Here is a 12,059-nt window from a genome sequence, read left to right as displayed (position 1 = left end):
AAATAAAATTTGAAGAACAGGCATACTTGTCTAATGAAGAAAATGATAACTCGGCTGAAAATTGGCATAGAAAATTAGGACACCCAGGTGAGAATATTTTAAAAATTTTACCTGATGTAGTAAACGGCGTAAAAATAGAAAATAAAAAAGGTATGATGACGAGTTGTGAAGTATGTATAAGAGCCAAACAACGAAGGTTACCATTCAAAACCGTAAGAACTAGAGCCAGTAAGAAACTTGAAATAATACACACAGATGTTTGTGGCCCTTTACAAACGGAAACGTGGAATGGTTATAGATATTTTTTAACTGTTTTAGATGATTATAGCCACTACACTAAAGTGTATCTCTTAAAATTTAAGGACGAAGTTACAACATTTTTAAAGAATTTTATTGCAGAAGCAGAACGAGAATCCAATTTAAAAGTTGTTACAATTCGTTGTGACAATGGTGGTGAATATACTTCACACAATTTTAAAAGTTACTGCATTAAAAAGGGAATAAAATTAGACTACTCTGTACCATACTGCCCTCAATTAAACGGAAAAGCCGAACGTCTAAACAGAACTATACTCGAAAAGATTCGTTCTTTGCTATACATGTCTGAAATGAAAAAAGAAATGTGGGGCGAAGCTCTTTATTGCAGTGTATATCTGCTGAATCGATTACCAAGTGAATCAATAAATAATAAAACACCTTTTGAACTATGGTATGGAAGGTTACCAAATCTTTCGAATGTTAGAGAATTTGGGTGTGATGCGTTTGCAAAGATATTGCCACCTAGTAAGAAATTGGATGCTAGAGCAGTAAAATATAGAATGATAGGATATACAAATAATGGATACAGACTGTGGGATGATATAAAAAGAAAAGTTATTGTAGCCCGAGATATTACTTTTGTAAAAAGAAACATTAAAAATGATGATAGTGAAGTAATTCAAAAACAAGAAAAAGTAAATGTAAATACATACTTAAATGAAAAGGAAAATCAAAATAACAAAATAGTAAAAACTGAAATAAACAATGAAACAGAAGAAATAGATCAAATAGAAAAAGAGAACAATGAGGAAATTAACGCACGATTGTTTGAAGACAATTTTGTAGTAGGATCTACTTGTGAAGAAATAACAGATCACACAGAACCAGAAGAAAGTCTGGAAAAAAGGACAAGAAAGCTACCAGAAAAATATGAAGACTATGTTTTGCTAACCTACGAAGAAGTATTAAAAAGTCCTGAAAAAGAGAAGTGGGAAAGGGCAATCGAAAGTGAACTAAATTCTTTAGAAGAAAATAATGTTTGGAAAATAGTAGATCAATCTTAATAATATGGTCATAAAATATTAACTAATAAATGGGTATTCAGAATTAAAGAAGATGGTAAATACAAAGCAAGATTAGTCGTAAGAGGTAATGAACAACAAGACGTAGACTACGACGATATATTTAGTCCAGTTGCATCGCAGACCGCAATAAAAACATTGTTCGCCATTGCCGCAGCTAAAAACTACAATATTATGACGTTTGATGTAAAAACAGCCTTTCTCAATGGTAAGTTGCGTGATGATGAACAGGTATATATGAAAATTCCTAAGGGAGTTCATTGCGATTCTAAAAATAAAGTATTTAAATTAGTGAGGTCGTTATACGGACTTAGACAATCTCCAAAAAGGTGGAATGAAAAATTTTACGAAAAAATAAAAGAATTGGGATTTAGTCAAGTAAGAAACGAACCTTGTATTTATAAAAATCAAGAAATGTCAGTTCTTTTAGCTATATATGTTGACGATGGACTAATCATTGGTAAAGCAGAAGACTTAACACAGTTGTTGTTTAGACTAAACGAGAAATTCGAGATTACATCGTGTTCTGAACCTAAGTGGTATTCGGGTATGGAATTAAAAGCAGATAATGTAGGATGGCATCTAACACAAACTGAATACACCAAATCACTTTTAAAGAAGTTTAATATGGATAAGTGCAAACATGCCCAGACACCCGCAGGAGAGGGAGAAGTAGAGTGTGACAAAGAGGAAAAGTTGATGTACCCTTATAGAGAAGCTGTAGGCAGTCTCCTATATTTGTCAACAAGAACTAGACCGGATATAGCGTTTGCTGTCAATAAAGCTAGTAGAAATATGGAGAATCCTCAGAAAAGGGACATAGTAGCAGTTAAAAGAATCTTTAGATACCTTTCCGGTACCATAGAGGATGGTTTGTGTTACAGGTTCGATTCCAATCTTAAGTTAACATCATTTTGTGACTCTGACTATGCGGGTGACTTAGAAACTCGGAAAAGTACTACAGGATATGTTATTAAACTTGGTGATGGACCAATTGCCTGGTGCTCAAGAAGGCAACCTATAGTAGCATTGTCTTCTACAGAAGCGGAGTTCATTGCGGCAGCAGAGTGCTGCAAACATACTATGTATATCAAGACGCTTTTAGGCGAACTAAACGCTAAACCAGAAGACGTGTTATTTAAAATAGATAACCAAAGTGCTATTGCTTTGATTAAGACGGGCGTATTTAATAAACGGTCTAAGCACATAGATGTTCGTTACCACTATATCCATGAATTGTATATTAATAATGAATTTAGCATTGATTATTGTCCAACAGAACTGCAAATAGCAGATATATTTACAAAAGCCTTAAATAAAATAAAGTTTGATAAACATAAATTCTCTCTGTTAAGGCGAAGTGGCGTAGTGTAGAGTGTATCATGTACTGTAGTTATAGAAATAATTCTCACGCGTGTGAAAATTAGAAGAGAGTGTAAAAAAGAAGAAATTAATTTGTTTTTTTGTTTTTTAAAAGGGTGTCACTAGGGCTGTCTAAATATAATAGTTGTTCTGTAAAGACGTAAAATTCTTTTATTCCAATTTTCCTCGTAAAACCCTTCAAAACTGTCTTGCATAGTTGCATATGTCTTTTTGAAACGTAGTGAGTACTGTGATTCTCTAGATAACAATCACAGATCGGATTAACCTGGTTCTATAAAAATATAATAATAATCCAAGAGAAACTAAAGGTAGGTTAATATTTTCACAGATGAATATATATCTACAAATAAATTCTCACCGGATATTCAGCGATTGATTCCTTCAGCAACAAATCACCAAGAATTTCATCACAGTATTTTGCTAGCTTGTACTGTTGGGCTTTGCAGCAATGGTTCTCAAACGACAAAATGACTGGATAATCTGACGTTACAAATGCCGTGTCTCGTAGAGCGTAAATAACATCCTTGAAAAGAATATCTGTGCACATTGCCATTCCGTGGGTGATGATTGGTTCTTCATCTTCGCCTTTCCCGTCCCAGCAATCCAGTTCTACACATCTGTGTGCCGAAAAAATAACTCATTCAATTATTTTTTTAATTATGTCTAAGAGTAGTCTCACGTCATAAGGTTCAAAAAACACCATCCATGCTAAAAGGAAATTTAATTGGCGCATTTCCAAAGAAGACGGGGTGTAGGGGTGTGTAACACACCGATTGAACTCCACTTTTGATACAGACCGTCCAGCGGAACCTGGATATGATTCTTACAATGCAAGCATACTCTAAGGATATAACATAAAAATAGCAATAAACTGACTTATTCACGCACAATGGAAAAGTAGTAACTGTAAAAGTGCAAATGGTCTAGAGTCATAAAAAATTGGATTATAAATTTAATGCTTTTTGCATTACAAAAGAAAAAAACCCAAGGGAATGAGGAAGGAGTAAGAAGTATAGCCACTTCTTACTCCTTCCTCAATTCTTCATCTGTATTCAGTATTGCAATTTCAGTAAATATGATGTACATACACATATATAAAAAGTGTAACTAAATTCTTATAATTATTTTGTGACGTCCATGGCATGGCTGTATAGGCACAGAGCCTAACAATATTATATTAAATATTAAAATAAAAATTCTATATAACTAGCTGTACCCGCGACTTCGTCCGCGTAAATAATGAAAAAATATTTAACTCAATTAACACAATATAAGTCAAATAAATAAGTTTCATCGTTTCATACATCATTTCATACATTTTTAGCTTCAAAAATGATAAAAAGTAAAAATAAATATTTAATCAATAGGCTAAAAAATAAATTTCAAGCTTCTAGCTTTAAACATGACGATACATCTATATAACCTTGGATCTACCCTTTCAATCCTCTTGCAACCCTTTTTGACATTAAAAAGTAACCTATGTCCTTTCTCAGGATCTAGTCTATCTATGTCTGTTTCAAATTTCAATTTAAATCGGTTCAGTATTTTGGCGTGTAAGCGAGACAAACAGACAAAGTTACTTTCACATTTATAATATCAGTAAGGTATTTAATAAACTAACCCTAAAAAGACAAAGAAAAAAGTTTAATCGTTCTAGCTTCCACAACCACACAAACAGCAAATTTCCACAATAACTTTCATTCTCTATTTTATTGTACTACCCCCCTCCCCCTAAGAGTAAAAATTTTACAAACATTGAATGTCATATTTATTGATATTTAAAAAACAGCCTAAAAATGAGTCTCAAACTTCTAGTTTTAAAAAATGACTATTATTCCATACAGCGTACCATTGCAACCCCCTTACAATCCTTTTTTCACATTCAAAAGTACCCTATATTCTTTGTCCGGGTGTAAACTAACAGTGTACCAAATTTCATTTAAATTTTTATTTTGTTTTGGAGCGTAAGACTGACAGAAAGACAAACAGCGTTACTTTCACAGTTATAACATTAGTGGGGTATTTAAAAATCTACCCCAAAAGAACCAATGAAAATAGTTTCATAAATGACGAATTTACATAAAAACTTGCATCCCCTATTTTATTTTACCCCCTTAAGGGTAATTTTTTTACAAACAATGAATGTCATATTTATTTATATTTAATCAACAGCTTCAAAAATAAGTTTCAAGTTTCTAGCTTCAAAAATGACGAATTGAATAAAAACTTGCATTCCCTATTTTATTTTACCCCTTAAGGGATTTTTTTACAAACAATGAATGGCATATTTATTTATATTTAATCAACAGCCTCAAAAATAAGTTTCAAGCTTCTAGCTTCAATAATGACGATTTTACATAAAAACTTGTATCCCCTATTTTATTTTACCCCCTTAAGGGTATTTTTTTTACAAACAATGAATGTCATATGTATTTATATTTAATCAACAGTCTCAACAATAAGATTCAAGCTTCTAGCTTCAAAAATGACGTGTTTACATAAAAACTTGCATCCCCTATTTTATTTTACCCCCTTAAGGCTAATTTTTTTACAAACAATGAATGTCATATGTATTTATATTTAATCAACAGTCTCAACAATCAGATTCAAGCTTCTAGCTTCAAAAATGACGTGTTTACATAAAAACTTGTATCCCCTATTTTATTTTAGCCCCTTAAGGGTAATTTTTTTACAAACAATGAATGTCATATGTATTTCTATTTAATCAACAGTCTCAACAATAAGTTTAAGCTTCTAGCTTCAAAAATGACGAATTTACATAAAAACTTGCATCCCCTATTTTACTTTACCCCCTTAACGGTAATTTTTTACAAACATTGAATGTCATTTTTATTTATATTTAATCAACAGCCTCAAAAATAAGTTTCAAGCTTCTAGCTTCAAAAATGACGATTCTTCCATACAATCTTTCATCCCCCCTTTTAACCCCTTACAACCCTTTTTTCGCATTAAAAAGTAGCCTATGTCCGTTCTCAGGTCCGTTCTAGACTATCTGTATACCAAATTTCATTCAAATCGGTTCAGTAGTTTTGGCGTGAAAGCGAAACAGACAGACAGAGCTACTTTCACATTTATAATATTAGTTTTTGTCGCAGCACAAAAATATATTTTTATTGTTTCCGTACAAATAATAATTTTACAGTATTAATCTACAAACCAACATTTTGTTTCTTACAATCAGCTAAATAATTTAAATAGTTCCATAATATATGGCACAATGAAAAGGTCATTTATTTTATAAAAAAGACAGTTAGTTTTTATTTTAGTGAAAAATAAGAAAATTCTATTTTGATACAACAACCATATATTTATTAATACCTATACTTTATTATTTTTGTGTTAATGCTTTTTAAATAAACACCCACACATTATTTCTGTATAACCTACAAAAATGAGTAAATAATTTAATTTCGGATAGTGCCACACCACAACATTCTTTAAAAAATGTAAATAATAAAATGTGAAGAAATTGTGATTGTTATTAAATTTTTTTTTTAAGTTTGTCATTTATTATTATTCAACATTGGACATTGACTTTAATTTTTGTAATTTATATTGTAAAACTTTAAGTTGGGCTAAACTGGGCTTGTATCCAGAGCCGTAAAACAAATTAATAAAAAAAATCGCCAAATTTGTCTCGCAATCGGCCAATTTCAGGTTTAAAGAAAAAACACATACACACGATATACGATTTTATCATAAAAAAGTGTCAAAAAACAATATTTTCACTAAACGTCAACGTCATGTTTCCGGCAAGATGTTTCGTTTTACATTATGTTATCTGTGGTTTTGTTCTCTGTGATGGATACCTTATTGGCGCAAACGCACGCGATGTGTTGATTGGTTGTTAGCTAGTGAAATGAAAAGATGGCGAATGGCCCAAACGCACGCGATGTGTTGATTGGTTGTTAGCTAGTGAAATGAAAAGATGACGAATAAGGATTCAACCGCATAAAGATAACCTTGTATTTCCATTTTGAACCCCTTACAACCCTTTTTACGCATTAAAAAGTAGCCTATGTCCTTCCTCTGCGTCTAGACTATCTGCGTACTAAATTTCATTTAAATCGGTTCAGTAGTTTTGGCGTGAAAGCGAGACAGACAGACAGACAGACAGACAGACAGACAGAGTTACTTTCGCATTTATAATATTAGTAAGGATTATAACAACTACAGTTCAGTAGTTCAGGGGTTTTTATGATATTATGAAATACAATTTGTACTATAAAATACAATTACTTATTATTACAATTAATTATTACTATATACAATTTGTAATTCAGTTTGTATGATATTCACGAATGCTTTTATGGTCCTTTTCAATAATGATCTTTTTGACGGCAGTTTGGTTTTCTTAGGGATTGCTTGTGAATACAGGCTTTATATTAGATAGTATAAAATTTATAACCTATGTGTCTATATTTGTAAACTAAGTATTTATATTCAAGAAAAAAAACATTCCCTTACTTGTAAGAAAGTTGAAATAGCCCTATATACCAACATTCGCGTGGCTTTTATTTTCTTAATTGATCTAATCAGCTTGTTATTAGAGTCGATTATTTCACGAGTTTCAACCGGTCCCTGGATTACGTCGAACAACCGCGAAGTTTCAAGTGATGGATTATTAATTGCCACGGTAAGCACTTGGGAAGTTTCAACATTTACTTGGTTATTGAACCGATTTGATGTTCTATGCCGTTTTACAGAAGTTTCAAATTTGAAACTACGTAGCGGGTATTATGAAATTTAGCAAGCACATTTATTTTTAATTGTCCATCTCAATATATATGTATAGTATGTTTTGAAGTACCACTTATAAATACGCCATAATGCATACAGTTGTTTACATGATTGATTTTTAGGCGGACCATTTTTATACATGAGTTTTCTATGGGATGGGCATTACGTATTGTCACCTTAGTTGATCGTTATTTGGTTGGATATAATAAAAACAAGTTTAGTATGGTTAATAAGGAACATGAAGCCGCGATAAAGGTTAGGTATACAGTAATTAGATCTCATTCTCATGTCACATCGTTTTTAAACGTCTTATTTTTTTCGTCTAATTATCATCAATACGTGGGGTCTCAAAATATTCACACACGAGGTCGTGGGTATATACTACTATTGCAGTACATTTCGTATTATTAAGTAGTTTGACGGCAAGTAGTTCGTTACAATATTAAATAAAACATTTGGGCAAAGGACTCACCTACATCCAGCCAACAAGACCTGTCGGTACATTTCAACTGAACTCTTTCCGCCGAATTGTCTTCCTGACAAATAGGTGTTATGTGACGAATTTATGTAATAGTGAGCTAGAGGTTGGTCCATATCCATGTAGTTATCCAGCCGGTCCAGAAAGACAGGGGCGTTTTCATCAGACATGAGGTAGCGGATCAAACCATCTTTTGTGAGGCATTCTGTAAAAGGGAAGCAAGTATATACGTCACTATTAAAGCTTTATACGTCAATACCAAAACTTAAAAAATGAGGCATTAAAAATATAAGTCCAATCAAACATGTTTTAAAAATTTGTGGTATGAAGTTGCTTGTTAGGAATTAAAATGGTTGAATTGGATTGGAATGGAACAATTCCACGTGGTTTTATTTATAAATATTAATAATTTGATAATTAATATAATTTTTAGAATTAAGCTTTTAAGACATGAAGGCGTAGGTACAATATATATACAAACTATACATATCGTGATTTTTTCCCCTTATATTAGTTTTCAAATAGTGTCTAACTAGTCCGTTTTAGGTAAATGACTTATAAAGCATCTTCTATGCAAAACGACAATAAGAGGGGAGCTGGTGCTCAATTATTCCAAGCAAAGTATTAAGTAACAAAGCGATAGGCTCTTTAATTTCCTTTCCCTAAAAATAATTAAGTTGAGAGTGGATTATTTTTAATGTAGTCCAATTTACTTAATTGTCTATGTACAGTAGAAAACAAAAGAAGTTCAGATAATAATAAACAAGCAAGCACTATTATATTAAAACTCACATTTAGTTGTTCTTTTACTGATTTATTTTCTATAATAAATCAGTAAAAGAACAACTAAATTTGAATGGCAAACAAGCTGACGGCCCACGTTATTGTAAGTGGTAACCGTCGCCTGTATACATGAACAGTGTATCATGTTATAATGTTACACTTGCGATACCCATACGTTGCCATTCCAAAGGACTAAAATATCAATATAAATAAAGTATCGCTACAACCAAAATACAACTTAAAAAGCAAGCTGCTTGGTTGCTGAAATATGTAGGTCAGACCGAGAACTTTACACAGACTTTACAGTCTATGATTAGTTTCGATCAGATTGTTCGTTTATTGTACAAGGGAAACTACACAATAGAATTTTAAATCAATTTGTTTATATCTAGCTGTGGATCGATCCAATCAATCAGATATATAGATCTGATTGATTATGTGTCAATTTTGTGCCGATAATAATATATTTTTGCGCATTACATGTATTTTAATTTACATTAAAAACATGTAGCAATTTTTGTTAGACTTAATATAATAAGCAGTATGTCTAATATTTTACAGACACAGATTTTGAGATGATCATAAAGTCACTTACTTGCATTTCTAGCATCTTCATTTTGTTCGTAAGTATTGATAATCTCTGCAGCTCTCTTCTCGTCGTATAGTGGATATAGGATCTCATTCAGTCGAGGGTCTCTTTGTTTTTCATTCAGGAAATAGACGAACTGGTCCAGGTTGATTTGATCTGATTTGCCTTGAGTACTATAATAGAATTATTTTACTTACATATTTCACTTGATTAAATGTAAAATTTATAAATTTTGGAAATACAATTTTAACCTCTTGCATTAAGGTCGATTATCCAATAATTATAATGATTAGGCTTGAAATATGTAGAAAAAATGTTGGATTATTAAATATAAAGATACGAATGAAATACTTTATCTAATAGAAATCATTGTATTTTTTTATTTGAAATATGTATACGTGAATACTAATGTTTATGTAAATATAACAGTAGTCACTATGATTATAATACAAGTATAATACAATAATAATACAAGTAGACATTTGTTTTTTAAGCAACATCAAAATAGAAGCAGATTATAGGTTCGACGGGATCTCTACTTTTCTGGATGTATAAAATAAGTTGACATCGATTCCTCAGGAATTTATAAGCCGATTTGCGTGATTCTTTGGTTACTGAATGGATTTGCACTTAATCTTAATACTCTTAGAAATGAAGTTACAATTTTTTTCGGAAAATTATTTAGTACTTACATGGATCTAAATAATTCTTCAATATCATTTCTTGGACAAATCTTATGGTATAAAGCATAAAACTTGTCAAAGGTGAATGCTTCTTTCTCCATTACATCATTCTTGCCTGATGGAAGACCCAGTTCAGATAGGCATTGATAAACTAATTTCTCAGTTTTGCCTGAGGCGAAAGTTCTCGCTACCACCTTCACAGGCACCTTACCGCGAGGGTCAGTCAGGAAACAAAGACGCATCCAACTGGGGAGGAAATTTATTTAATTATGAAAAAATGTAGAGATTAAGCTTGTTATGTTCAAAATATTGACGGTCATAAAAAACGATTAATTCTCTTTAGATTATTTGCCAAAATCTTAATACGCGTAATTAATGATAGTATTCACAACAATCTTCGTAAGGAACCTAGCAATAGCATGTCCTATATATACTATTACTACCAGTTTCTTTGTTTTAAATCGACATATTAAAATCACACTACTCGTTTACTATCCGTACATAACTTAGTACCTATCATAACGCTTAATATAGATCACAAAAAAATTGTTTCAAGTTTATCCTTTAACAGACATCGATATTCCAGACACATTAAACTTTATAAAATAACAGCATAAACTGTTAAGCGCCGAACATTTACTGAAATCGCAGCTATATTTACAAGCAATAAAAGCTATATTAACTATTTTTATTAATTGAACTACAAAATAAAAATTTGGATTTGGACACTCAATTTCTCAGTTCAGAAAATGATATTGCAGATCATTTGAAACATGTTTTAATGTATCTACCAAGCTAGCTATTCATGTATGTATCTACGTCCTAAAATGCATAATGAAAAGAAATATAATATAATAAATTTCTCATATTTACTTATTTTAAATAATAATTTGTTTGTAATTTCAAATACGTAATTTTTGTTTTTCTTTTCTGACTATCATATGGACTTTCTAATTAACACGTGGATTGACACAAAGAACCAAAAGATTTCGAACTAATGATATTCTATCCTAATCAGATTCGGTAGTCTAAAGATTTGGTTTGTTCATGAAGTAACTATTGCCTTTTTATTGCAAAGTCCATATATAGGTACAGTATTAAAATAAAATATCTACTTAATATTAAACCTCAAACTATTCAATGTTTATTTATGGTCCGGAAAACAGGTAAAAGGTAAAGCTAATATCCAATAATTTCTGCTAAAGGCCTTTGTCAAAGGATAGTGTAATGTATTTATAGGCCATGTCAGGCAAACAGTGTATATTGCAGCGTGAACTATAAACTCAACTAAACTGGGGCACACTGTGCAAACTGCTGCTGGTAAATTAAAGCAGCTAGGGGTGTGGTAGAAACTGCAGACACTATTGTAGTTAATTACATTCCTTTAATGAGAAATTCTGGAAAATATATTCATAGAAGTTTAGCTAAAATTTTGTAAAACTGTTATCTAATTTCCACAGATATCCACTTGTAAACCAGTGAACGGAAATGTTATAAAAACCTTTCTTTTAATACTTAAATACAGTAATAAAATGAAGTAGCTTCCGCAAGTTGTTAATTTTTTAAGGTTACTGTATTTGTTTTAAAGTGCCGTGATGAAGCCTATAACAATCTTAAAATTAAGGTCAATCTAACATCATCCCGTTTATTCATTAATCAAGCTACCTTATTAAAAGATTTAAAACCGTTGCATTAAAGATACGAATATCCCACAAACATCATAAAACATTTTACTATACAAAATCAGAATGCTTTAAAAACTATGATACCAACACACTTCATACTTTTGCACAAAGAAAAATACAATCACATTCAACAAATATATTATTATCTATAGAAAAATGAAAGGGCGAGAAAATCGATGCTTATTTTTCATTATAAAGCGAAGAGTGGTCGTTTTTCAATCTATTACAACCTATTTTATAAACGTAGGGTAATATCACTGATCATTTCAAGTTTTGCCAGCGTTGTTTTAACCAGAGACTGCAATATCTGAAGAATAAAGTATACAAATAGTGTTAGTGGGAAGACACAAAGTATAA

The 12,059-nt window shown here is 31.4% G+C and overlaps 1 protein-coding gene across 2 annotated transcripts in view; it reads right to left on the bottom strand.

Moving 5' to 3' along the window:
- The window catches only part of LOC131841245 (1-phosphatidylinositol 4,5-bisphosphate phosphodiesterase), an 83,296-nt gene that overhangs the window by 13,027 nt on the left and 58,210 nt on the right, over positions 1 to 12,059 (bottom strand). For both annotated transcript variants that reach the window (XM_059189535.1, XM_059189527.1), the window contains exons 7-10: positions 10,027 to 10,263; positions 9,341 to 9,507; positions 7,957 to 8,167; positions 3,082 to 3,340 (exon numbers count right to left, since the gene is read on the bottom strand). In XM_059189535.1, coding sequence (XP_059045518.1) covers positions 3,082 to 3,340; positions 7,957 to 8,167; positions 9,341 to 9,507; positions 10,027 to 10,263 — 874 coding nt within the window. The remainder of the gene's footprint in view (positions 1 to 3,081; positions 3,341 to 7,956; positions 8,168 to 9,340; positions 9,508 to 10,026; positions 10,264 to 12,059) is intronic.

Source organism: Achroia grisella, unplaced genomic scaffold, assembly GCF_030625045.1.
Source record: "Achroia grisella isolate CSIRO2021 unplaced genomic scaffold, CSIRO_AGI_Agris_v1 utg1063, whole genome shotgun sequence".
Taxonomy (NCBI): Eukaryota; Metazoa; Arthropoda; class Insecta; order Lepidoptera; family Pyralidae; genus Achroia; species Achroia grisella.
This window is presented reverse-complemented; position numbering and strand designations above follow the sequence as displayed.